The following is a 27,280-nucleotide window of genomic DNA, read 5'->3' on the forward strand; positions in this document are numbered from 1 at the left end:
GTGGATGTTCTTATTCATATGACTGTCTCATGCCTTTCTGAATCTTGCTATGCTGTTGGCCTTAGTAACATCTCATGGCAGTGATTTCCACAGGCGAATTGTGTATTGAGTTTAAAAAATAGTGAGATGAGTAATTTCATCGTTGCCAAACACCGATAGCAAAGCAACAAAAATGTTACAACCTCAACATGTACATTGAATACAACATAATTTATATTAATTATTTGGCAATTTCTCTGTGCTGAAAGGGAGCTGAAACTTGTATAAAAGTAGCAGATGTCTTAGTCATACTCCCCGCACAAAGCAGAAAGGTTCAGCATTTGAGTGCCAGCCTCCCCACGTAGTCATGTTGGAGTCATCCATCCAGCACTTTTTGGTGCTTTGCATGTGTGTACATCCACCACCTCCAGGCAGTCTTGACAGTGCACAGCACAGCACCAGTGGAATTTACATTCGCATTTTGTCATCCTGCTGATCCGTGAAGTATCATAACCTCTTCCACAGCACATCACCTCGCAGCTGTCCATACCGCGGGAGGTTTGGTTACAAATCCGGCCAGCAGTCCCGAGGGAGCCTAGAATGGGAATGCATTAAAACTCAGTAGAAAAGATACAGGAGATTTTAAAGACCAGTAGAAAAGATGTGAGACTAAACAATCAAAACAACCATTAGTCTGGCATGTGATAACATTAAAGCAAGATGCGTCTCTCTTTGCAGAATGGGAAATGGAAAGACAGCCAGTTAATTTCATATTCCACCTCTGCTGTCGGAGAAGACCAGAGCCAGATGGATTCTTCACCACCAGATCACTTGGGATTCAATACAAGCAAAAGGAAGGGCAAATATAATGGAAAATTGCATTCAAATTACATACAGGGTGACTTTGGGTTTGCAAAACCACATTTTGGTGAGGGGAAGAGGAGGGAACTGAGTCAGTGGTTCTAGGTTGGGCCCATTTCAGTTAGTGTTACAGTGTCTTACTTCACCTGTCCCCTGCCTCCTTGCTGCTTTAATTCTACCACCAGTCACTCAAGCATATGTACTCACTCACAGCTGGATAGCCACCTGCAGCCAGGCACCTACGCTCAATGCTGTGAGAGTTAGGGTCCAGAAGGGCGTCACTGTCTGTAGCTGCTGGGTGAAGGGAAGAAAAGGAGCCCTACAAAAGCGTTGTGGGCCAGCAGTGAGCAGAGGACCCCCAAATGGTGGTGTCCACTACCCATCTAGGGAATAGATCAGGCTGTGAAGGCAGAAGCAGTTCTTGCCACTGGTCAGTGGGGTTGCTGCTAGGCAGAAACTCAGCATAGAAGCCCCCAGAGCCAGGGGAGCCAGCCAGCAGGACACACCTACTGATGGTGGCACCAGGGGGCCGGCCCCTCAAGGCCTGAAACATCTGTGGCTATGTCTACACTGCAATGTAAGCCAGGACTCAGGCTTGAGCCAAACCCCCCCACCTTCCATCTACACACAAATCTCTCAGACTTTGGCTCAGACCTAGGCTCCTACAGGGTTGAAAGGTTCTAGCCCGAGACAAGCCAGGACACAGGGTTTGAGCTCTATTGCTGTGCAGTGTAGACGCAGCCCCCTTCCCCGACTCAGGTCCTGGGAGTTTGCCAGAAATATCCTACAGTCCCAGGGACCAACTTCCATTGTCCTCTCTAACTCAAGAATCTCTAATGGATGCCAGGGAAAATGGAAGCAACCTTCCTTGGTGTAGTGCAGCGGCTCAGCGAGTCAGCATTAACCTGTCCGTTGTCTTCTGACTGCCGAGCTGCAACTGCACCAGCGAAGAGCCGCCTGTATTTGCAATGGAAGCTGACCAGAAGAGGCCTTCTGCAAAGCGCGTTGCTTCACGGTCACGGGAGCACAGCCTGATTTTGGTGAATCTCTGATGCAAGGCCAGAAAAGCTGTGGCCGTTAGTAAGACTACCAGGCATGAACACGCACAACAGCAAATAGCCAAGAAGCTGGCAGCTTTGCAAATTTGCCAGGCCGGTGACCGCTGCAGGGAGCAGATTCAGCGCCTCAAGAGGGAGTACCAGAAAACCAAGGACCAGAACTGCATCTCGGGCAACTGGCCGACCTCATGCCCATTTTATGAGGCATTTTACTAGGTGCTGGTATGGCACTGAGCACGGAGCCAAGAGTGGTGCATAATGACCGGGTGAATATTTGGGCTGCATACACTGTAGGTTTCCCACTGGTAGCTCGGAATCACGTTGCCCTTTGCCGGCCGGGCACCACAAGAACTGATATGTCCTCCAAAATGTGGAAGGCCTGAAATGACAGCAAAAGCTTTTGTAGCGTGGCCACTGACAGCCCCTCCCCAAACCCAAGTAGTTCTGCTATTTACAGAAGAGAAAAAACAGCTTTGACTTGTTAACTTGCCGTTTTCCCTATGATTAACCAGGCTGTGTCCAGGGAGCTTCTGTGGCGTGAAGCATCCTTCTGACGGTACACTGAAGTTCAGTTTGGAAAAGTAACATTTTATGTCCTTGAAAATCCACGAGTTATTTGGGACAATCACACTCTGTGTCTTGTCCTGTTCCAGGCCCCTCAACCTCAGTTGGCTGCAGTACCTCCATAGCTCACCCATGGTGTAGCAAAAGCCTGGGCCAGCGTACTTCCACGGACTGTTCCAAGAGGAATCATTTCTGTGATGAGCTTATGGATCTGGAGAGGGCCAATAAGCAGGTCCAGCACCAAACACAGAGGCACTTATGGCTAGAGGAAAGACGCGGCAAGAGGAAAGGCTCGAGCTGGCTGCACAGCTTGAGGGCAGGGTTTCAGCTCAAGAGCAGGCATTTTCCTTGCAGGTCCTGGAAGAGGGGCGATGGCTCAGGAAGGAGCTCAGCAGAAAGAGCTGTTCGAGTGGCTGATCTCACTAATGACTGCAAGAGTAGCGGCTCCTGCTGCATCACTTACGTCACGGTTTGAGTCGCCTGAGCGCTACCCTGTGCTGCAGTCCAGAAACAGCTTGGAAGACTCCATGTCTGAGTAGTCCATGCAATTGAGGCCCAGGAACTGTTGGGCAAGGAAGCTGTGCCCCATGGAGTCCTCCATATTGACCCCTGCTCCTGTGGATGCCTTCACTCCTTTTCCCCCTGCATCATGTGCTTGCCAAATGGGGAAAAAACGGGAAGGGAGAACGGAGGTCTATGAGACGTGCCATGGTAGGGGTCTCTGTCTTGCACATGGTGTCACTGTTTGCACTTGTTCATGCACTTTGTTTTTTTTATTTTAATTTTTTCTGTAAGTTTCTGTTGTTACTGGTGTGTTGGTGTGGTAATGGCAACCGGCAACGGGTGAATGTTGTACTTTTCTAATACATATTTATAAATAAAGTTTTTTTTATTTTATCAAGAAAATGTATCGCTATTACTGCATCACACCACACAAAATGTATTTGAAATAATAAAGGTAAACACACAATCAGGGACAATTAGGAATTAGTATGCAACCACGATTCCTCAGTATAGTTATCTACAGCAATCTGTACTTCAATCACTTCCTTATATCAATCCACACAATGAGTCAAGCCCTGCCACCACCACCACCACCCCCAATTCAATAAGTGGTTTATGTCATTGTTTGGCAATCAATCCTCTGCCCCTCCCCAAACACTGAAAGCCCACACAATCAATAAGCCCCAGCCCCCACAAGCACATTTGTACAGGTACTAGTCTTCCTTTTCCATTGGGCCATGCACATCCATACTTTGGGAGCACAAAGCATCCCTGACCTCTGTTGCCCAGGTGCATCCAGCCCCAGTAGTGGTACGCGCACTTTGTGGCTGGGTTTACTGATTCAGTGTTCTCTTGCTGTCATTGGTGCATTCAGGGGGAAATGGCTCACCTCTGGCTTCACAAAGGTTGCGAAGCGCACAGCAAGCCACAGGAATGTGGACAGCATTGCTATCACTGGAATCCAAACTGGTCTGTAGACATCTTCAATGGGATTTCAATCTGCCAAAAAAAACATTCAACAACCCTTCTACACTTGCTGAGAATGTAATTAAACTGTCTTTTGCCAGGGCCTCTGAAATCAGGGTACAGGTTCATAAGCCAAGGCGAAAGAGGGTACGCACAGGTTCCCGCAGAATAATGGTAGGGACAGTAACTCTGTTTATGACAACGTCATTTGGTGGGAACAGTGCCCCAGCCTGTCCATGAATGTAGACTCCCAAGCAGTGAAAAACCCTGGCATCATGAACTTTCCCAGTGCAACCCACGTTGACATTCATACATCACCCTCTGTGGTCCATGAGGGCCTGCACAGCAATGGAGTAGTACCCTTTGCGATTTCCGTACTCACGTGCTCCTTGAGGAGGCTAAACTATGGGCCCATTGATAGCCTGGTGCAGTTTAGAAACCCCATTCGCTCAAAGCCAGCAATTACTTCAGAAATCTATTTCATGCTCACCACCTTGGGGTAACCACACGCCTGATTGCCTTAGAAACCTCTGCCACCACTTTACCCACAGCTGACTTTCCAACACTAAAGAGGTTGGCAATGGACCTGCAGCGGTCTGGGGTGGCCAGCTTCCAGACAATTATAGCAACCCGCTTCTGGTTCAGCAAGGGTACCCTCATGAATATGTTTTTATGCTGGAGGACCGGGGCAAGCTGCTCACAAAGCTCCAGAAATGTAGTTTTCTTCATGAGAAAGTTCTGGACCCACTGCTGGTCATCCCAAGTCCACATGATGATATGACCTCCACAGTCTGTGCTTGTGGCCCTGCTCCAGAAGTGCTGGTCTACATAGGAGACATCAGCGGCTGTACCAAGTGTCATGAGCAACATCAGCCTGTTTGAGTCTGCCATGTCTGTGTCCTCCTTCTGCTCCATCAGGTGCCTTTGGTAGGCCAGAAAATGCCACTGAAATTTTCACTAGCATTGCATGGAAATTCTGCCCGTTTCCTGAAAGCCCGTTTCCTGAAAGCGCAAGCAAGAGAAGCTCTTTTGAAGGCACCTCCTGCACACTGCTGGGTCCAGTAGCTAGGAGCACAGAGACCAAAATGACAGCGTGGCAGGATGTGTTGGCAGTCTGTTCAAACTTCCTGTAACATGCAGGGTGAACAGTCAAGTTTTCCCACAGTGCACCAAGGTCAAAGGGCTAGAGTGGCTATATTTCAGGAGGGCACTAGGGAATCTGGGATATGGTTGATTTGAGTTGGGTCTGCGTGTTGCACTGTGGATGCCCGAGCCCTAGGTTCAAGCCCAGGATAGAAAATTCTTAACGTGGGGTTAACATTCAGTGTAGACTCTCAAGCCCTGCAGGATCAGCTGACTTGAGTCCCACTAACTGGGCTTACATTTCAGTGTAGACATAGTCTGCGAAGCTCAGTCTCCGTGCCAAATTGGAGGATTGGGCCAAAAGAACTCTGATGAGGTTCAGCAAGGACAAGTGCATAGTCCTGCACTTAGGACGGAAGAATCCCATGCACTGCTACAGACTGGGAACCGACAGGCTAGGCAGCTGTTCTGCAGAAACGGACCTGGGGGTTACGGTGGATAAGAAGCTGGATATGAATCAGCAGTGTGTCCTGGTTGCCAAGAAGGCTAATAGCATATTGGGCTGCATTAGCAGGAGCATTGCCAGCAGATCAAGGGAAGTGATTATTCCCCTCTGTTCAGCATTGGTGAGGCCACATTTGGAGTATTGTGTCCAGTTTTGGCCCTCCCCATCCCACTACAAAAAGGATGTGGACAAGTTGGAGAGAGTCCAGCGGAGGGCAACAAAAATGATTAGGAGGCTGGAGCACAAGACTTATGAGGAGAGGCTGAGGGAACTGGGCTTGTTTAGTCTGCAAAAGAGAAGAATGAGGGGGGATTTGATAGCAGCCTTTAATTACCTGAAAGGGGGTTCCAGGGAGGATGGAGCTAGTTCTCAATGATAGTAGATGACAGAAGAAGGAGCAATGGTCTCAAGTTGCAGTGAGGGAGGTTTAGGAGGGTGGTGAAGCACTAGAATGGGTTACCTAGGGAAGTGGTGGAATCTCCATCTTTAGATGTCTTTAAGCGGTGGCTTGACAAAGCCCTGGCTGGAATGTAGTAGCTGAGGTTAGTCCTGCTTTGAGCAGAGAGTTGGACTAGATGACCTCCTGAGGTCCCTTTCAACTCTAATCTTCTATGATTCTATGACCTGTAGAATGAGGCTAATACATGGCGGCCTGTGTAAAATGCTCTGAAATCATTGGAGAATAAATTCAATAGAAATACAAACGCTCCTTCATATCCCTCCTCAACCTGGGTTAAAGTGAACTTTTCTTTCCATGTACAGGCTTTTTAAGAAGAGTAGGAAGGCACCAAAGACATTTTACATTTCTGTGTAATATTATAATGCCTCTTGCATGACTCAAAGAGCCTCTGCCATTCCCTCCATGGTGAGAACAGGCTGGATTCACTTTTCTAGAGCTCTGGAGTTTTCCCACAGTGCACCCTGGTCGAAGGGCTAGAGTGGCTACATTTCAGCTGGATGTTGTAATACTCTCTATTCTCTTATTTTCCCAGGTTTAACCTGAAAAAAAATCATTTGTTGAACTGAATTGAAATGTTTAGTTGTGGGTCCATTTGTCATTAAACTGTATGTCTCTGAACTGCCAGCCTGCCTCCTGCTCCCATTCTCGCCTATGGGCTGGGCTCCTTGGCCAAGCTAGCTATCCCATGAAGCACCGTTGTCTTCCCCCTGGCCAAGCCACCACAGTGCATGATGGGAGTCCCAGGAGAAGGTGAGCTCAGCCATTTTTTACGTAGTTGTCAGCAGGACGTTTTCCTGTCTATGGAACAAAACTCTAAGTTAGTCTATCGTCCTAGAAAAAGTGCAGATGACCACTAATGTGTATTTTGGACATGCTCCCGTGTATGTGATGATCACATCGTCCTCAGTGGCTGAATATACACAATATTGTTTCTTGTGTAGTAGGGTTCATGCCACTTTCTTGGAGCCACAAGAGGATATAAGCTCTTACTCTACTGCCCTACCATGAATATTTCATAGGTTACCACATTAAATATGGAAGAAGGAGGACAGTATACAGACACATCAGCTGAGGACTGTCTTAACTATGTGGACTAATGATTTCTAGTGTTCTGCTCACTTTCTGTGAGAAGGGTTAGTATCAGAAAACTTGTTAACTTCATTGCTGAATAGACATGAACATAACCTGCAGACAAAGAAAACTACTGTGTAGGATTTCCTCTCTAATCTAAACTAATCTTAGGGTGTACTATAGGCCCCATCACCAAAGTGTCTATCTACTGATTAATACGCACTCCCAAGCATCTTGGATACTTGCTCTTTATGCCTTTTAACCTATTTTATTAAAACAAATTCAAACCATTGTAAAGAGTAAATTTTACGGCATTTTCTGTTATTCTTAGCCAAAAATATGGTAATGCATTCATTTGAAGCCCCAAAGGGGTTGTGATTAAACTAATAGGAAGAATCATTTGAAAACGTGCCCTGTTTTGTAATAAATTGGTTTATCATTGTTTAACATCACTGTGGGTCGTTTTTTTGTTTTTGTTTTTGTTTTTCATTTTGATGGCACTTCAAACATGAAACTATATTTTCCTTCCTAAACTTTAAGAATAACAGGAATGCTGAAGTTAACTCAGACATGCATTGTCAAGGATAGCCAATAAAATGCATAACTGATCATTAATTTTATCTTCACAAACAGTCATTAATATTCACTGTTCTATCTATCTAGGATTCTTACATGTTCCCCATAACCTTAATATCTGTGCACCTCGCAATCTTTAATGTATTTATCCTCACAACACCCCTATGAAGGATGAAAATCTTCTTATCCCCATTTTACAGATAAGCAAATGAGGCTTAGAGAGACTAAGTGACATGACCAAGGTCACACAGGACATCTATGGCAGAGCAGGGATTTGAACCCAAGTCTCAGGCTCCCACTCTAACTACTGGCCCATCTTCTTTTCACCACTCCTCTGAGTGAATGACACTTTACAACTTGCAAAACTGAAGCATTGGAAAGTAAAATATTTGGGCCTGTGTCAGTCTACATGAAAATACATCACAGTTCACAACACACAAAATCCATCCAAATGTGCAGCCACTGATATAGAGGCCAGTCCCTGCACTCTCTGCTCAAGCAAAAGAACTGTATGGCCAAGCCTGTGGCTAATATGATTAATGCCTGGTATTAAGAATTTGCTTTGAATTCCTCCTTGCCACTCCACATTCTCTTCACCTCGTTCCTGTTATACCCCCTCCTCTCTGTTCTCTTCCTTGCTTTGTGTACTGTTTTAACTTGCAGATAGGGGGTAAGTTTTGCCCATAGAATGCAGCATGGCTAGAACACTAATCTGTAACAACCATGATTTGGATTAAGTTTCCAGTTGTTTTGTGCTCTGTTTGCTGTATGTGATTTGTGTGAAACAAGCCGGATACTTGATAGCTTGCCCCAGGTCACAATAATGCAGCTGTCAGCCAGGTATCATTCTTTCAATGGACAACAATCAAAGCAACTGTTCGTCTTGATTTGTCTCTTGAACTTGACTGAAAAAAGGTTTTTGTTAGTTGTTTCCTTGATATGGAAGGAAGTCCCCGCTCAACTCTTACATAAGATTAAGGCCTATTCATTATGAATTGCTGTGATCAGATGCAGGCACTTTCTTGGAAGTGGACAACTATATTCCTCATCTTAGATATGCACTCATTTCCAACTTGACAGGTTTTGTCTGAGTTCCAGTTGCTTGGAGCGATGATACAGATAGCTAACGGAAGCTCTAACAGAATACCAGGGGTGAAATCCTGGCCCCACTGAAGTCAGTGAGAGTTTTGATATTGACTGCAGTGGGGTCAGGATTTTACCCCGTGACAGATAGTCTGAAACCAAAGTTATACTACAGTATGCACACTTTAGAGGGTCATTTGCTGTGCAGCTTGTTCAGAAGACCAGATTAGTCATGGAACAGGACTGAAGTAAAAGTGGGTTCAAAGTAATTCTTAAATCTGGCTAAATTCTGGGTTAAAGAAAAAATGTATTGGAAAATGTAAGCAAGATTCTTTTCAGGCCTGGCTGAGTTCTGAGGGTGAGCCAAGTTACCTTGGTCTCATTTACAAACATTCTTACCATCCCCCTTTTTTATACACAGTAGGTAACTCAAAAACTGTTGACCCTTGAAACATGCTGTGTAAACTGCCCTCCCTGAGGGCCATGGTCACCTTTGAAAAACAAAAAAACTATCAGACAGGAATAGAGTAATAAGTGACTCGAAACTGGCTGTTGTGCATCTGAATAAAAAACTTTATTGGGTCCAAATGTTCACATGCACAGTGCCTTTCTCTAAGGGCAACAGCCACTCCACCCACACAAAGGCTTAGTAATCCACACAGGTGAGTTGTAGGGGGGATGGGAGGTGAAATCCACTCTCCTGACCTAGGGTCACTGAGTAGGGCTCCTGTGCTGCCGGTCCACAACTCCTATTCCAGATTATTTCTAAGGTGTGGAATAGCAGGCACAGTGCATGATAGGCTAGGGTCAATGGATACGTGTAAATGAAGATCCCGTTGCCTCTCCCCTTCCCTAACATAAACCAGTGTGGAGATACCTCCCATAGTGCACAAGGGGTGTACAGACAAGCCTGCGAAGCTACTCTCCTGTGTTCCTTCTCTGCAACCCCTATGTGTTGCTTAAATGGTGCAGAGTGCTTTTGGTTTGCCCTCCACAACATGCGTGAATTTCAACCTCAGTGTGTGCTCCTTTCTACATATGCACCTACTTTATATAACAAGCATTGTCACCAAAATGCTCATGCTACTTTACAGATTTAGGGCCATTCATATTTAAGGATTCCTATGACTTAAGAGCACGTACCATTTAAAGCAGCCTTAAGATGCCCTAAGTCTGTAAAACAGCTTAGGAGTGAGTGGCTTCTAGCCTCTTTCTTAAAAACCAACCAAACACACACACACACACACACACACACACAGAACAAGCAAACAAAAAAGAACCAGGGAAATTAAATAGAAAAAAACCGAAAAAAACCTTTTGATGCAACTTCAATCATTTAAAACAGTCATAAAAACTAAGCTAATGCTCATAGTAGAACTGGACAGGAATAATTCCAGTGGAATGAGTTTCTGATGGAAATGCTGTTTCTGCAAAATAAAACTTTTCCATGGGTGTAGCCCATAGGGCTTGCCTGCTTGTTTGCTTATATATCTTTTCTTACAATAAGATAATAAGGTTCTTATCCAAGAACCAGGCTACATGGGAAAAGTTCAAATTTGCCCCCAAAAATTGATTTTTCATTGAGAAAATGTAAATGATGGTTCTCCAGCTTCCTGGAAGGCTCTTGTCGATTTCAATTGCTGCCTGAAGTTGATAAGAGACTTCCAAGCAGGCAGCGGAGGAGCTGCTGTTCGGGTAGGAGGAGGTGGCGAGGCTGACATCAGGGTGGCGGAGAAGTGGGGCGCTCAGCTTCCAGAAGCCCATCTGGAAGGCTATTGCAATTTCACTTGCTACTTGCCAGCAGGAAGATAAATAGATATGAGGCTTCCAGGAGCGCTGCCAGTGAGCCAAAAAATTCCTTTACAGTTCTTGCAAAATGGATTTTTTTCCAAATTTTTGAAATTTTGCCAAACTTCCATTTTGAGAGAACTGTAAAGGAATTTTTCTGGAATCCCTTTTCACAAAAAGAAGTGTGTATTTTTGACATTTTGTCCTGATTCAGCATGAAAATTTTTCAAAAACCTGACATTTGTCATGGGAAGAGATTTACAGTTTTTGGCCAGCTCTAGTCCTTACTGTACAGCAAGGTTAACTGGGCCACATTACAAATACATAGTCCTTCCTTTCCAAGTCTGTGCAACAAACTTCCCTACAAACTAAGAACCATCATGAATTTCACCAACTTCCACTCTAAGTGCCCAGGCCATTTTCTGACCTGCTTTCTCTAATATAAACACAAAAACAATTTGCACATTTTCAAAAATACAAAAACTAAACCCTACTAAAACAAAACACTGTAGTGCAGACACAATTCTCTTCCTCAGGAGAGGATGAGAAAGAGAATAAACCATACATGACAAATATTAGTTATATCACTTAATGCACTATTGACAGGTGCACAAATACTACAGTGATGAGGTCAATATAAAAACCTATATAGACTAGACTAGACTAGAATGAATATTTTCTACTTCTCGTTTCATGTTAAATGTATTCCACAAAATGCTACATATATAGAATATGCCTGAGCTCCAGTAAGACAGGAATATATGGTAACTTGTCAAAAGCTTCCCCAGAGCTCCCTGGTTTGCTGTTCAAGAGTTGCAGCTTTCATGCCTATACATAACACACAACTGTATCTTCAAAATATCCACAGCTTTTAATACTGCTACTTTACGATGCATGTATCTAGCCCTTTTGCCTTGTCTGCCCAGGTTATTTCTGGGGACAATGTAGAGAGAGGTCTGTTATTATTATTCTCCTATTCCCAAAACCTTTAAACTAAATTTAAACACTCATGTATAGTATGGGATTTTTAAAAAACCTCTCTTAATTAAGAAAGTTTGTTCCCGGTGATGTGATTTAGTAGTTTGCACTATTTTATTTTTAATCCCAATTTCATGTATGCAATTCGGCATATGACAAGAGTTTACAATAAAGGAATTTAACAACACCAATGAAAGGAGCCTCTGAATCTGTCTTTGATGCTAACATATTTGTATTTCTTATGTTCCCATCATCTTATCATCTAGACATTCATCTTGTAGATCAGGAGCACCTGGTAGATGTTTATTTATAACTCATAAGGGCTACAGAATTTGGCACAGAATAGTCTGTGCTCAGGAGAAACTCAGGACTGCAATAACAATTATAATGAGTGTTAACAGAGTGGTGAGAATGAAGAAGCTTACACAGATTTCATTTGCAATAAACATGCATCTGTACACAGTGTCTCCATCCCCCAATTTAATAATCACTAAAATCTGTCACATATTTTAAGAAGTGAGCACGGAAATCTCTTTGTAACAGTATACAATAGGTAGACTTGGCAGGATTAGGTTTTTAATTGGTAAATATTGATTTTACTATACACACAAAAAACAACAACAAATATTTCCATTGATAATTATTGAAACTTACAGCTAGGAAAAGTAAGAAAAGTGCTGCTTGAGAACTTATTAGTGTTTGATTTAAGGATATTTACTTTGTATATTTTGACATGTGATGTTGACAATTTGTGTTTTAACATTTATAAAGCAGATCAAGGGAAGTAACTATTCCCCTCTATTCAGCACTGGTGAGGCCACATTTGGAGCATTGTGTCCAGTTTTGGGACCCCCACTACAGAAAGGATGTGGACAAACTGGAGAGAGTCCAGAGTAGGGCAACAAAAATGATTAGGGAGCTGGAGCACATGACTTATAAGGAGAGGCTGAGGGAACTAGGCTTGTCTAGCCTGCAGAAGAGAAGAATGAGGGGGGATTTGATAACAGATTTTAACTACCTGACATCCAGGGAGGATGGAGCTAGGCTGTTCTCAGTGGTAATAGATGACAGAACTAGGAGCAATGGTCTCAAGTTGCAGTGGAGGAGGTCTAGGTTGGATATTAGAAAAAACTTTTTCACTAGGAGGGTGGTGAAGCACCGGAATGGGTTACCTAGAGAGGTGGTGGAATCTCCATCCTTAAAGGTTTTTAAGGCCTGGCTTGACAAAGCCCTGGCTGAGATGACTTAGTTGGGGTTGGCCCTGCTTTGAGCTGCAGGTTGGACTAGGTGACCTCCTGAGGTCCCTTCCAACCCTATCTTCTGTCCCTATCTTCTATGAATATCAACATCTACTGTCATTAAATAATTATTGTCCGACTTCCTTATCGTCTGACCCCCCCAACTGCGAAAATGTTAATCAATAAAAATGGTGAAAAATGCTTACAAATAAACATCAATATTATTCATCAAAATTATAAAAAAATAAAAATAAAAATCTAATTCTGCCAACCCTAACAATAGGAAGGTGAGCTTTTGCTGGCACACTGGTGCAGCATTACCAGAGAGAAAGCTGGAAGGATAGCTAGCATTTTATTAGCACTTTATGACCTAGTCTATGCTTGCAGCAGCGTGTAGAGAATGTGTAGCTACATGTTGCAGGGAAAGTCTCTGGCAGGGAGGAAGGAGTGGGGAAGGACTCCAGCAGCAGGAGTGCCGAAGACTTTCCCCGCTATCTCCCCACTGCCTGAACCTTTCCCCACTGCCGACGTCTCTCACTGCACTAGGGAACAGTTCCCATAGTGGGGAGACAGCAGGACACTACACTGCTTAGAATAGCAGTGTAGATGTAAGAGATGCTGTTTGGGCCAATAGAGAGCCACGTAGGGTATATATTGTAGGTTCAGGCACTCTGCCCTACTCTACTCGCCTAAGCATCGCCTCACTGTCTATACTGCAATTTATACCTGTGCGAGGTGGGCGTGCAGTGTCTGTACTCTACATGCCACTGCATGTGTAGACATAGGCTATCAGTGAACTCCTGCCCCCTATTGAAGTCAGTGGAAGTTTTGTCATAGACTTCAGTGAGCCCAGGATTTAACCATCGGTATTTTAAATGCTTGGATTGGGAGATCGATGTCAAATAGGCACTCAGTGACTGACAGCATGCTGGTAACCGGGGATACCTGCTTTTCACACACACCAGAATCAGTTACCCGCCACAGGTTATGTACTTAAAGTAATAATATATCAAGCCCAACACCAATAATTTATACCCTGCGGCTTTAACATCACATTCTTCTTTCAATCCAATCTTGGTCACAGAAGTCTCTAAAATGTGGTAAAATGCTAATTTGGGCTGGCAAAATAATTGTGTGAAGTATCCAAAGCAACCAGATAGGAGTATATGAACATAGAATCACAGAAGCACCAATGAGGATCAAAAGCATCTAATGCTCTTAGTCCAGCAGATTAAATATCCCTGCAATTCCATCAGGTGGACGAGAAGCAATTCCAGGTAGCATAGGCATCAACTTGTCATTCTGGACAGGTCACAAAATGTCTAAGGTCCAGTTTTCTGACCTAAATGAGGAGCGCTTACCACACATTCAAAAAGAGTGAGGTGTGGAGTAAAGATGGATTTAGCACCATTGACCCACCCAGTCCTAGAACCATTAGGGTGCTGGGCCATTCCCCCCATAAATATGAACAGCCTGAACACTGGTCTAATGTATAATGACTTTCAAAGGACCCCAGGGACAGATGTGGCAGCCTGAGATCCTCTGGCAATAGGAAGAACCTCCCCATGGTGTGACACTGGCAGACCAGGTGCTAGCTCATGCCAAAGTCCCTATACCTCAGTGGAACGAATGCTGACACATACATAGCTGGAATCAGTCCGACTCACTGGTGTGTTAGCACTGTTGAAATAGGTATTAGAACTATAAATATGTGTTTAGCCTTTATTGAATGCTTGTGAGTTGCTCCACTCATTAATCTCACTTATAACCTCTTGTATCTCATATTGCAAAGTAATATTTGAGCGGTTGTATTGTGAGCCTCTGTGGCTGTGTAAATCATCAGGGCAAATTGATTGTGTGTTCTGTACTTAGATTTTATCACCCCATCATCAAGCATAAATCCACAAGCCCTATAATAGCCCAACCATGGAGTCACAGACAGTTCCCTGGGGTATGCCAGTCTATCTCACCACATTGAGTGAGCATACCTTTGTGATAGATGGTTCCTTACATCAAGTATCACAGCAATATTCAGGTTACTCACAGTCCCAAAGGGCCAGTCACTTACGTCAGATCAATTGCACCTTAGATCTCACACCAAAGACAATGCTTGTAGCCAATCCTATAATACACTATACACAGATTTATTAATAGGAAAAGGAAATGAGAGTTACTTACAAGGTTAAAGCAGGTAAACATATATGCAAAAATGAGTTACATACTTAAGTTTCAAAAGGTAATAGAAACTTCTGTAATAAGCAAACTCTATATGATCATTAGGGGACTGCCCAGAGTCCAAACTGCACAGAGATACTGTTTGCTCTTGTAGGACGTTTAAAGCCCCCTCCTCCCTTGTGTTCTGAGCTGCAAGCTCAGCTGATGGGAGGAATCCACTTGCATGACTCATTTTGGAGGGGGAGGTGGGGGAGCATACAACAAATGTTTTTTATCCTCTTTATCATCTCATGGTAATGCATCTGCTATCATGGACCTTTCTTGTTGGTCAGTATATAACACCTTTTGTTGGAACTTAGCACTTCATGCTAATTAATGCCTCTCTCCTGTCAACTGATTGACACATCCACAGAGGCTCACCATAAAACCGCTCAAATGTGACCTTACAGTGTGGGATACACAGGTTATAGGTCATGCAGCAACTCCCAAGCATTCAATAAAGGCTAATCACTAAACACAAATTCTTATAGCTCAAATACCCATTTTAAAAGCACTAACACACGGGGTGAGCTGAACTGATTCCAGCCATGTCTGTGTCAGCATCCCACTGAGGCCTGGGGACCTTGGCATCAGCTGGCACTTGGTCTGCCAGCATCACACATGCCTCTCCCCTTGCCCAGTAACACCCTCTTCCATCAGCATCTCTACACCACCAGAATATTGTCCTCCACTGGGAGGATCCTCCAGTGGCCGGTTTAGGACTGCTTTTGTGCCAACAAACCAACTTAAAGCAGTCCTCTGTACCAGTGATCTGCATTCTACCACCACCCAAAGGAAAACAACCGACCTATCCTTCTTCAAAGTGTCAGTCACACCACTGGCAATTCACTTCAACTTTGAGGCGCTGGACATGATTTTATGATGTTTCCTGTAAGAACAGGTTTCACTCATGTTATCCGATTGCCCTTAAGACAGTTTTTCAAAGTTTAACCTAAAGGGTGTTTTCTCCAGGAAAATGTTTTCTCCAGTCCGCTACCGAAGACAGCGACTGCAGGTGAATGTCTTATACTAAAGAAGCTGTCAGTAAGTCGATGACTTCTACACAACTAGCTTTCATACGTTTAGACATGAAACGTGCTCCAATTTTCCACTGGCATGTTCACAACGCAATATACTTACAACAGCAATCAGTATACCACGCCTACCATGTATGGCAGAACAAAGTACGTTTGTAAAATGAAACTGGTGCTAACAGCTGCCTATTTGAAGCTAAGGGAGGTGGCTTGTTCACAGCATTTTTGGAGGGAAAGATGTATGTCCAGGGAGGGGCAGTGTGCAGTGATAACAAATGAAGTGTCATTTATGTAAACCTCCCTCCACTTCCCTTTACGTATTGAAATGGCTCCTGAGGTCTCATATTGCCAGGCCGCTCTTCCTGAGTCTTCACTCATTCTGGCCACTGGCAATTTATAAGAAGATGAAGAAAGGGTATGTGAAATAGGCAGTGGTGTACTGATGGGGGAGGGTGAGTGGGGGCCATGCTCCCGGGCGCCAGCCAGGCCCTTGAAGGAGAAGCCGCGCCCCCTGTCACAGATGACCAGGGCCCTGGCCGCGCCGAGTGTAGTATCAATAACTAGGACCTATCAGAATTTGAGACCGTTCCAGACCTAGGTCCCAAAGTCTGATAGGTCCTGGTTATTGGCACTACACCAGAGCCCAGGGCTCCTTCTGCAGCAGCAAGTGGACTCCCGACCCGGCCCTCTGCCCCCACGCTGGGCGCAATGAGGGAACCACGGGGACCAGAGCCCATCACGTCCCCCTCCCTGCTGGGCTCCCAGCCTCACCCGCCGCCTCCACAGTGGGGGGAGGAGAGGACAGTGGGAAATGGGCCTGCAGACCCACCTGCAGGGCACTGCTGCCACTGCCGCTGATGGGAGGAGAGTGGGGGAGAGCAGGAAATGGGCCCGCAAACAGTGAGGTACCGAGGAGGGCCTCCTGTGCCCCCCACCCCCTGTGCTTCATGAAGGGCCGGGGAGTGAGGCTGCCCTGTCTGAGCTGGCACCGGGCTGCGGGGCTGGAGCAGGAGAGGTGAGCGCCGCGCGGCAGGTAAGTGAGGGGATGGGGGGGTGACGATGGAGCCAAGCCTGCATTTGTGCCCCCCCCCCAAAGGCCTTACTCCCCCTCCGCAGGTACTGACCCCCCCTCTCTCTGGGGCAGCTGAGGGGCAGCGCCAGGACCCCTCCTGCCCTGTGTGTGTGGGGGCGGGCGCGTGACACTTGGGGGGGCACATGTAGGCTTGGCCCTTGGGCACTGGAGACCCACCATATGCCACTGGAAATAGGTCAGGAATTGTAAGAGATTGAGGGCGGGATTTTCAAAAAGCACTCAGTGTTGGCATAACTAGGCTACCATTGAAGTCAACGGTAAAAGTTCTTCTGGTTTTGACAGGAGCAGAGTTAAACAAATGCCAAGGACTTTGAAAATCCACCTTCCATCCTTTTAAAAAGTCCTCCGTTGTGGCATGAAGCATTAACATTAGCTGAAAAGAGGTCATTGTATTCCCCAATTACCAACCACTTGGCTGTTAGTGCTTTCCCCAAGCGATACTATCTCTGACAACACTGCCTCCTGTGTTCCTTCTAGGAAGGCTGGTACAGTACCAGTGAATTATGTTTTTTAATGTACCGAGTACTGTACACATGCACTAATGCCTTCCACTAGGTGGATTGTCAGATCTGCTCACGTGAGCTCAACCATAGCACCCACTATAGCATGCTTTAATGACTGACTCTTTACTTAGGGTAAAAGCCAGCTCAGAGAGGAAAAGCCTTCACAACAGTGACACATGAAGAGGCTGGTATATTTATGCAGAAGGTCCTTTAGTTCACTCCTTTAACCAAAAGTTAATGCAACAATTGAGAATCTGTAACCCACTGCACGCTGTGTGTTACATGTTCTTCTGTGTGCCCAACCACTGAAGATATTGGTCTGTTACAGATCTCAAGTGGTGAGCATGGCCCTTGAGCTCAACTCGTAATTTTAGCTCTGGAAGTCTCAAGTTCCATCCCCAAAGTTAGTCAAGAAGGCGGTCATCACACAACATTACAATTACAATGTCTAGATGTATCACTTTCAGGAAGGATAACAGAGAAATGATAGACTCCTTAGAGGTATTCTTCCAAGCACCAAACTGGCTGAATTCCCTGGAGGATGACAAGCTAGCTACGTTCCAGCCAGGACATCATGAAACTTTATGACAGTACATTTAGTTGGCACTGAGATGCTAGATAACAAAAGTTTCCCAACTCAAACTCCTATAATCCTCCCCAAATACAAAATTTCACAGGGCTGCTCCTGTAGAGGCTGCAACTACGTGAAGTGAATTTAAGCATGAAAAAAAAAAAGTCTGCTCAACTGCTTGTATCATCTTTGTCAAAGTCTGATCCACGTTTGTTTTGTTTGTCAGATTTTTTTTTTTGGTAGCATTAAGAAGCAGACAGAATCTCATAGAGTTGAACTACACCTATTCCCTTATTATATTGAAGATTTACTATTGGTTGCCAAAAAATGTACCATTTGTAACAAGTAACTTCTCAAACTCCTAGAACAGCAAGAAATTCTTCATTTAAAGTGTTATCTTGAGATGAATAAAAGCACTTGGCAGATTCTACATCCCCTGAGCGGACCTGACAAAGTCAGACAAGTGAAGATAATACACTGCGGAGAAAAATGCCCAATCTCCTGTGAGATAACAAGCCTGACATATCGCATTGCACTTCCTACAAGAGCCTGTAAAACAGCGTTTTCATTTACAAATGTTTGGGTAGAGGCCTCTTCTTTTAGGGCAAAACGTGTTACAGAATTTACAATAAAAGAAGCAGCATCCAAAGATAAAATTGTAACTGTAACTCTAGGCTATAAAGTCAGTCTCTGTACAATGCTACAACATACCCGTAACATGCATGCATCTGGATAAAGATATTAGACTTGATGCCATTATTTATTATGAGGGAGCATGATGGACATGTAGAGCACTTGCAAAGACCACTAAGTAATATCTGAAAGGCCCAGACCCAGTCCTCTGATCAGAAAGGCTACACATTTTACACATATTAGGTGAAATCCTGGCCCCATTGAACTTAATAGCAAAACTTCCGTTGACTTGATGTGCAATGTGCAGCTGTTTATACAGAATAAAACTTGGATTGTAAACATGCAGGGGTATCCAGAAGATGTGACCTGCACTTCACTGCTAAAATAATAGCTGCTTGTCACTGCTACCTATGGATAGCTCGCACAACCTGATTCCGACAACCTACTAATTACCTCAACTGGACATCATGATAAGGCAAATCTTTTGTGAATTACTCAACCTACCTTCCGTATCCAGGATTCTCCTTTTTTTATTGCCACATGTGTAACTACTAACATTGTTAACATGGTTACGGGTGCTTTACATCCTCCCAGAACAGTGAGTGCACCTAGACTGAAACCTTGGAAAACTAGGAAATACAGTGTTAAAATACACAGCAGCTTCATCCTGCAACCTTAACTCTGCCCCCTGCAGCTGGCAAGAGCCCTGGGGATAGACTGTATGTTTCAGCCAGGGCTGTCCTATTATAAGCAAAGATGAGGAATGTCTCATTTTAGGTAGTGTGTTTGTGCCCCATGGAATTGTATTCTCCCATTCATCTGCAGTTACTCCAAGTGCCCTTCACTGCGTCAAGGACAGCTGTATTGACTGCCCCGGGGATTACTTGCAGCAGGTTGCCATGGCTCACCCTGCGACATGAGGAGAGGTACATCTGTGTCTAAAGGGATCAGGGATCCCTTGTTTCTGAGCTGAGTTACGTGGGTTGTGCAAGCAGAGGCACACGATAGTCTATTCTTGCCGTGGGGATTTGTAGCGGTCTAGTACCATGCATGACAGCGCACGGCAGGGCAGAGGTAAGGGCAGGTGATGTTCTAGAGAGAGTCTGGAGGATGAAGGTCCAGGGATGGTAACATGTTGCAACCGCTGGAGTGGTTTGTGCAGTGGTTGAGTACAGGCCAGGTGTAGCCAGCTGATGTTTGCTAACACTGCCCCAAATGCAACTCTTGCCTTTGTGAGGATGTGGTCTGACAGCTTCTAGTGTTTTCCTGTGCTGTGTTTCCTCCCCACAGTGCGCCATCCCATCGGGAAGGCAGAATGGCACAATGGCTGTAAGGAAAGGCACACTCACAGAGGGCTGGGAGAATTAAGGTTGCAGGGTGGTGCTGGGGCATACATTAACTCTTTAGTCCCTGGCTTTAAGAAGTTTCCGTATGCGTGCCGTTGATATTCTGAAATGGTACAAGGCACTACCAGTCAAACTTAACTGTGTCAAAGAAGTTTTTGGGCAGTGAAATTCCCTTGGTGGTGGAGGGGGTGGTTGGTTTGTTTTTTGTGAAATGGTGGTAATGAGGAAGTCATGACTGTGGTCACGGGAGGCTTCCTGGGAACAATTCACTGCCACTCAGCTACCAGCTGTGCCCACCTCCCGGATCCTCCATGCCTCTCACCCTGGTTGTGACCCACCAGTTTTCAAGGCAATCTCCATATGCACGTGGATATTAGAACATTTTGATTATTAAAATCTGCTCTTTGCTGGGGGAGGGCAGCTGTGTCTGAAGAACCCTTTGACTGAACCGCCCCAGCTTGCAGAACTCCTGGCCCTCATGTATCCCCACCACTGTTAAGATTACTCCAGGAGTTTCATTTTAAATAGGGAAAAAAGGTCTACAAAACATTTCCTTTTGGGTAAGAGTATCATGTTAAACTCTTTACTGCAGTTTGTGCACTGCTGGATTTTTCTACAGCAGTTTGTTGGGAAAAACCATCATCTGAAGCTTGCTATGAGTGTGCTATGAGACTAAAATTTTTCTATCTTCCATTTCCTTTGGACCTCTTTTTCCAAGGAACTACAGCACTTGGAGAATTGAAATAGATAGGTGTGAACTCTTTATTGGTGTTGACTGGATGAATTGTTATAGGAAATTGAAATGTATTTCTTGTGTTTATTTTTCATGATAAATGTAAGTGACTGTTTTGACTGATGACAATATTTTGGCATCGCATTGGTCAATGATAATCTTAATCCAGTCCCTATAATAGGGCTGTCAATTGTGAATGTATTTCTTGATACTCAGCAACCTCTTTAAATATGCTGACAGTGGTGAGTCGCAGCTACTTGTTTTTGTTTGATCACATTTGGTCCCACTATTCAGGGAAAGGGTGAGGAGCATGCAGCACAAGTGATTACATAACCCTAATGCTGCTACTTACTAAAGTCTTTCACCTTCTCTCTATTACGTTAATGCTGTTTTCCTTGACAATACTGCTGAAGTAAAATCTGAGTCTGCAGTTTGGATTTTAGAGCACTTTGAAATATTGTCTCTTAAACCAGAAGCTTTGCTCTTCGGGCAAAACTTCCAGAAGGAGCCACTTACACATGCAGGCAGAGAGCAACTAATGAACACAAGACACATCCTGAAATACTAGCTAATAGCACCACAGAGATTGATCAGGCCACTGCAAGCACCAACTCCAGCAATAACAGGCAACATTGAGCTTCCTGCTACCGCCCTGTGGTCAGCTCAATAACACAACAATCTAACACTAAGATAAGGATATTGCACCTCTGACTGGTGGACGTAGTGTCTACACTAACCATTACAGTATTGAGAAAGCTGACAAGGGCAGGAGTCAAAACTCACAGCATTTGAGGCTGCCCAGGTTCACTGGCCATTGCATATCACCTTGAAAAAAACCACACACTCTGTCATCAGGCTGCAAATACTCCAGCCTGCAACAGAGCCAAATTCCTGTTGCACATTCGTATGTGGCTTTTTTTGGCTCATCAGTTTGGCTTCAGCCATGTTGTAGAGCCAACTTTTACCCTGCATGACTTTTTAAATGTTGCTTCTCCAAAGAGGCAGTGGGTGCCAGACATTAGTTGAGCTCAATCCCGTGAGGGTGATATCTGTTTTGGGAGGATCTGAGCCCTCCTTTAAGCCCCTGAGCTGCCCAAACTTTGCAATAACTGTAAAATTTTGATGTCATTTGAATTTTTTAGCATATGTGTGGATTGTATCTCAAGAATGCCTTGCTCAAGTGATCTCAGATATAGAACAATCCCTGCTCTCCATGATGCACAGCATTTTTGGAACAAACCACCTAAGCATGTGACTGTTAGAGCACTTAGGAAAATGGGCTGTTAAACAGTAAAGTTAGCCTCACCACTAACTACAGCAGTGCTACTGCCCGTCTACAATACCCAATATATTCAAAAGTTGGTCCTAGTGGGACAAGACATCAATCACTCATTGTGGCTCTGATTCTGCTGCCATTCAAACAAGTAGGCAAACAAGAGTTAAAGATGCAGCAGATATTTTTCTTGGGAAAATACTATTTTTGCCCTGAAGAAACAGCTATGTCTATTAGATCTGTAGCTCTCAGCTTTTTAACACCCACACAGCTACAATATAAATTGTTTCAAGTTCATTTTTCTGTACATCTTTTCTTCTAGTCTGGTCTTCCTACCCCTTCAAAGTCCCATTTCCTAGTGTGCTATCCAGAGTGGGCCAAACCATTAAAAAAGAAATATAGAAACCAACGGTGAGGTGTACCGGCACTTCAGACTTGCATTGGTATATTCTACACTTCCCCTTCCTGCCGCAGTGAGGAGCTTCCTTGTTGCGCCTTGGCTCACAACCAATGCCTGTCTCTTGTTCAGTGTGCAGTCTCTAACACACAGTGGAACTGGGACTTCTCCAAGTCCCCCTAAGCCTGGTGCTTGTCACAGTGGGTTTGGTAACCCAAGCCCTCCTGCAGATTAGAATGCACGGTTGACTAGGAGAAGGTGTGTAGTACCCGGAGACAGCACAGTTACCCAAATTGCTTAGGAACCACTGATATACACTGTGCTTCGGCGGGAAAAGATAATACATACAACCATAGACCCTGTTCCATTCTTGAGAAGATAATAGCATTAGTGACTCATGTTGCGTCATCCTATTGATTGAATCCTATTTAAGTCCATTTTAGAGGGAATGATTTGATTGTCTCATTGAAAGCCTAATTGGAAACTACTGTTCCCTTCGCCACAAACCCACTAAAATATGTACATTATAGGTTCTCCTAAGTCTGGTAAAGGCCAGGATTTTGCCAGTGGAGAAGCAATATTATCTCTCATTCTTGTACTGAGTTGTCCTTCTGACTTTAGGCAATAAAGAGCAATGGAAAGAGTGAGGGAAATATACGTAAATCCAATAATGATGGTAATTTTTTGCCTTCAAAGAATAAATATCAGAAATCAAACCATGTATGTGTGGTGATTCAAGCTTACCTACATCCCTGTCTCTGACGCAGTAGTCTGGGGAGCTTTCAAAGTATACCAGGTCATTCTTGGTCGGCTTCTTAAATCTCTTATTAGCCACGGTGAAACCAGTGCCATCTTGATTCATGACCACCTGAATAGCGCCATTGTATTTCTTCCACAGATAATCTCCTGTTTTCCTAAAGTCTGCCATGGCCAGCCAGCAGGTTCTCAGAGTACATGATCCACTCACGCCATGGCATTTACACTCCTGTTTCAAAAACCGCTTCACAGCCTGCCAGAAAAGCCAGTGAAATACAAACATGTAAAACAGGCTACATTTTAATGTATGGTTTTTTTACTCTCCTTCCATTGACCCTGCAGCCTCAGCTTTGTAATGGCTCCTGTAATCACGGTCTGTAGTGACACCCACTGGCAGCCGTGAGTCACCCTCACATGGTTAGGCCAGTCTGCTTAGTTTACTCAGCTATATCGACAACCTTCAGGATTGCTGTTTTCTCCTCTCCCTCTGCTTTCAGACTTCCTGAAGATCCAGGCGACACTACTGAGAAATCACTTCCCTTCTTACCAGACCTGATATCTGGGACAGAAATTAAGTTGTAGCAACAGAACACAAATATCTTGAAGCCAGTGGAAATGCCTATGCGTAACTGAAGGCAGAATCTGGCCCCTGGGAAATGCTACAGGGTTTACTGTGCTGTCATTCAGCTTGAGGTAACACCATACCAGACCTGTCCATCTCACTTTTTATGAGGTCACCCACTTGGAAGAGCTCCTTCGCTGCAGTTAAAATTGGTCAAAACATTGTGAAATCCACAATTTCAACTAACCTTTTCATCAAAATTTCAATGAAAAGACAGGTCAAAATCCGATATAAATACGTTTATAGTAATTTTGCCCTGTCTCTCATCCAGATCTAACCATGGTATCTGAGTGCCTACCCAGAGCTACGGAGAATTTCTTAAATGTGGCTTAGAAATTAACCTTGTTTCCTAATAATTTTATTTTACACAGACACTAAAAAGTGTGTCATGTCATTAGACTAGGGCATCAGCTGTGAGCTAGTCATTTTTAGCTATCCGGCATGTTAAAGAAAAATATGTGTATAATTCCCATTTTTACAAATGTTTTTAGAGAGGCTTATAAGAATGTTATTGCCTTGTACTTGAGACCTTCATTGTCACCATTCACTTAACGACTGGATAGCATTAAAGCAGTCTCAGCTTCGTGTCAGGCATTTAACATATTTTTATGGACATTACCGAACAAATAATGCATTAATTAATTAATTAAGTGATTCATTAATGAAGTGATAAGTCATAGCACATAGAACCTTTGATCTATGACAATTACATCTTTGAAGGTCTACTCTCAGGTTTCATTAAATGCATGTCCTTTAGAGGTTGTGTTGCTGGTGGGGGTGAGGGTGGGGAGGGAAAGGCCATATTAATGGAGTTGGAGTAGAGTGGAGTGGCCTTTTCCAACCAAGAGCTTTGTAAAGAAGCTACAATGTATTACATACCCAGAGTAATAGACCAGCATGTTTGGTTTTCTTCTGTGACTGGTAAACGATTTATTAGATTACTCTGGTTCAAAGTTTGGTTTGAACTTCAAACCAGTCACTGACATTCTCACAGCCCTTCCTTGACTAATGAACTTATTATTACAAAATAAGGCCCTGATTCATCAAGGAATTTAAGCACATGTCTAACTTCAAGCATTGAGTAGAAATTAATGAGACTGCTCGGTGCTTAAAGTTAGGCACGTGTTTAAGTACTTTACTAAACAGGGACCTCATATGTCAGAAGCCATCTATTAAGATATAGGAGAGTTTTTTTCTTAAGTGATGCTCAGATAATGATTTACAATATAGTCCTTCATTTGATGCATATGGGATGTTTTGATTTACTAAAATGTAAGGGGCTAGTTTTTAAAGGGACCACAACCTGGCCTCCTATTTCGCTGATAAAAAATAATTGTGGACACAATTCACACCATCTAGACCTGTAACTGCCAGATTTGTTGATACACTCTGGTATCTGAAGGACACCTAGTTCTAAATCTAAACTACTAACCTGTGGATACAAAATGGGAACCCCCTTTTAAAAATCAAGTTCTAAAGAGTAAAGGGATTTGCTTTATAACTCTGTGGTTTCGTGGCTAGTTTAAATTTAAAACATTTGCTGAAGTCTCTGCATTGATTTTATGTCCCAAACCTATTACTAGATGTGGTAGTACTTTTCCAGATTAATGTTATTGTTTGTTTAATTTTTTAACAGTTACAGAGATCCTGAAATGATGCTCCCAGCCAAGGAGCTGTTACCCATATAAAATCATGAGCTGTTTTATAAACAACAATCCTTTACAGTCAATCCCTTATGCCATGAGTAATTTCACTGGTTTCAATGGGACAACTACTAACTGTACATAAAGGTATGTATATGTGTGTAAACCTTCGCAAGATTGAAGCCTTAGCTGGGCATGTAAGTGGTGCTGTAGATCCTCTGCACAGAGTGAATTTTATCCCACATGCATTGTGGAGATGTGTTAACGAGTCTCAAAGGTTAACATCCCCAGAATGATATGTTTCCATTTTTTGCAGGTCAAGGACTTTTAGGTCATTTGGAGAAAAGAAGTTGCAATAAGTAGGACGTGTCACACCCACCTTCCTTCCAGCTCTGTTGTTGTGAAGGTTCATTAGTGCTCTGGCATCTTTTCCCTTCCTTTCTTTGGCGTCCACAAATGCTCTGGCAAATTTGACACCATAGTCAATGTTATCGCTGCAACCGCCCCAGTCAAAGTGGCCCTTGTTGTCCTTGGCAGATCCTTTCTTCTTAGGATCACAGGAGCATGATTTTAGTTCTCCTTGACTACATGCCCTTGTGATAGCAAAAACAACTCCAGCAGAGGAGATGGCATACACAAAGGCAGACTCCCGGCTACCTGAAACAAGAAGGCTAGCCTTAAAATCATTGAAATATTCAATTTGACTTGCTACTTCTCTTCCAGATGGTTTTAATGGCTAAGATCTATTTACACTGGAATTTACAGTGTACAAAAGAGAAACTGGGTTGAATTCACACCTGGTGTAATTTCTCTAGAGAATTACATCTGGCTTAAATTTGGCCCCCCTCTCTAGTAAAAGCTCATTAGCAGAAGTATTGGATTGGGATGTATTACAAGTTTGTTACTAGTATTTATTAATACACTTTCATAGATCAGTTATGTTGTACACATACTCTTCTAGGATAACTGGTTTTAGTGGATTTTGAAAATCTTTGGCTGTACTGCAAGAAAACAAGCTTGCTACCTAGATGCCAAACCTGTTCACCTTATTCATGCAAAGAAGAACCACTGAAGCCAATAGGATTAGTTGTGTGATTATAAGGAGTAGGGTTTGGCCCTATAATTGCACTTCCACATGCCAAGTACTCGTACAGTTCTGTCTATTTTCTGATAAGATACCTTATTACACTACAGACTATGCCCTCTCATAAGCTGAAAGGTACATATTTTAGCGCAATAGCTACATAAAATTCTTTTAATAATAAGTAGTAACTCATAATACACAGCTGTACTGTATTGACAGATATCAAATTATTTAGGGTCTTAATACACTTTTGCTTTCAAACAGTGCTGTATTTCATCATTAGTATGTGTACTTATTAATGGTTGCCACAATAACCACGTTAACAACTTGAAGAAAAACTGAGCTCTCCAGTTTGAAAACACAAAACAGTTAGGTGATATCAAGAAGCCTGAGATTTTTTAAAGTACACTGTATGTCAATAATAACTGGAAAACCAAAATACAGTTTAGTATTGAATTGCTTGCTCATTTCAGAATTCAAGTTTGCTCATTTCAGTTACAATTTTATAACAGTGGGCAGAAAATGACTACATTGCATTTGTTCTGCCAGTCTTATTATTAAAAATCAGGGAACCATATCTACATCATGTTAAATTACACTTACCTCAGCCGTTAAAAAAAGGACCATTCAGTCTACTTGAAATAAACTATATGATTATTTGCAT

General features: G+C 43.6%; 1 protein-coding gene across 1 annotated transcript in view; it reads right to left on the minus strand.

Moving 5' to 3' along the window:
- Window positions 1–242: 242 nt before the first annotated feature.
- Window positions 243–27,280, minus strand: part of WNT2 (Wnt family member 2) — a 36,070-nt gene continuing 9,032 nt past the window's right edge. Inside the window, exons 3-5 of the mRNA XM_067563967.1 lie at window positions 25,912–26,189; window positions 23,256–23,520; window positions 243–574 (exon numbers count right to left, since the gene is read on the minus strand). Of these exons, the coding sequence (XP_067420068.1) occupies window positions 345–574; window positions 23,256–23,520; window positions 25,912–26,189 (773 nt within the window). The 3' untranslated portion in view covers window positions 243–344. The remainder of the gene's footprint in view (window positions 575–23,255; window positions 23,521–25,911; window positions 26,190–27,280) is intronic.

The sequence above is a fragment of the Emydura macquarii genome, unplaced genomic scaffold (genome assembly GCF_026122565.2).
Source record: "Emydura macquarii macquarii isolate MOO-44397 ecotype Brisbane River unplaced genomic scaffold, CSIRO-AGI_Emac_v2 contig_2636, whole genome shotgun sequence".
Lineage (NCBI taxonomy): Eukaryota > Metazoa > Chordata > Testudines > Chelidae > Emydura > Emydura macquarii.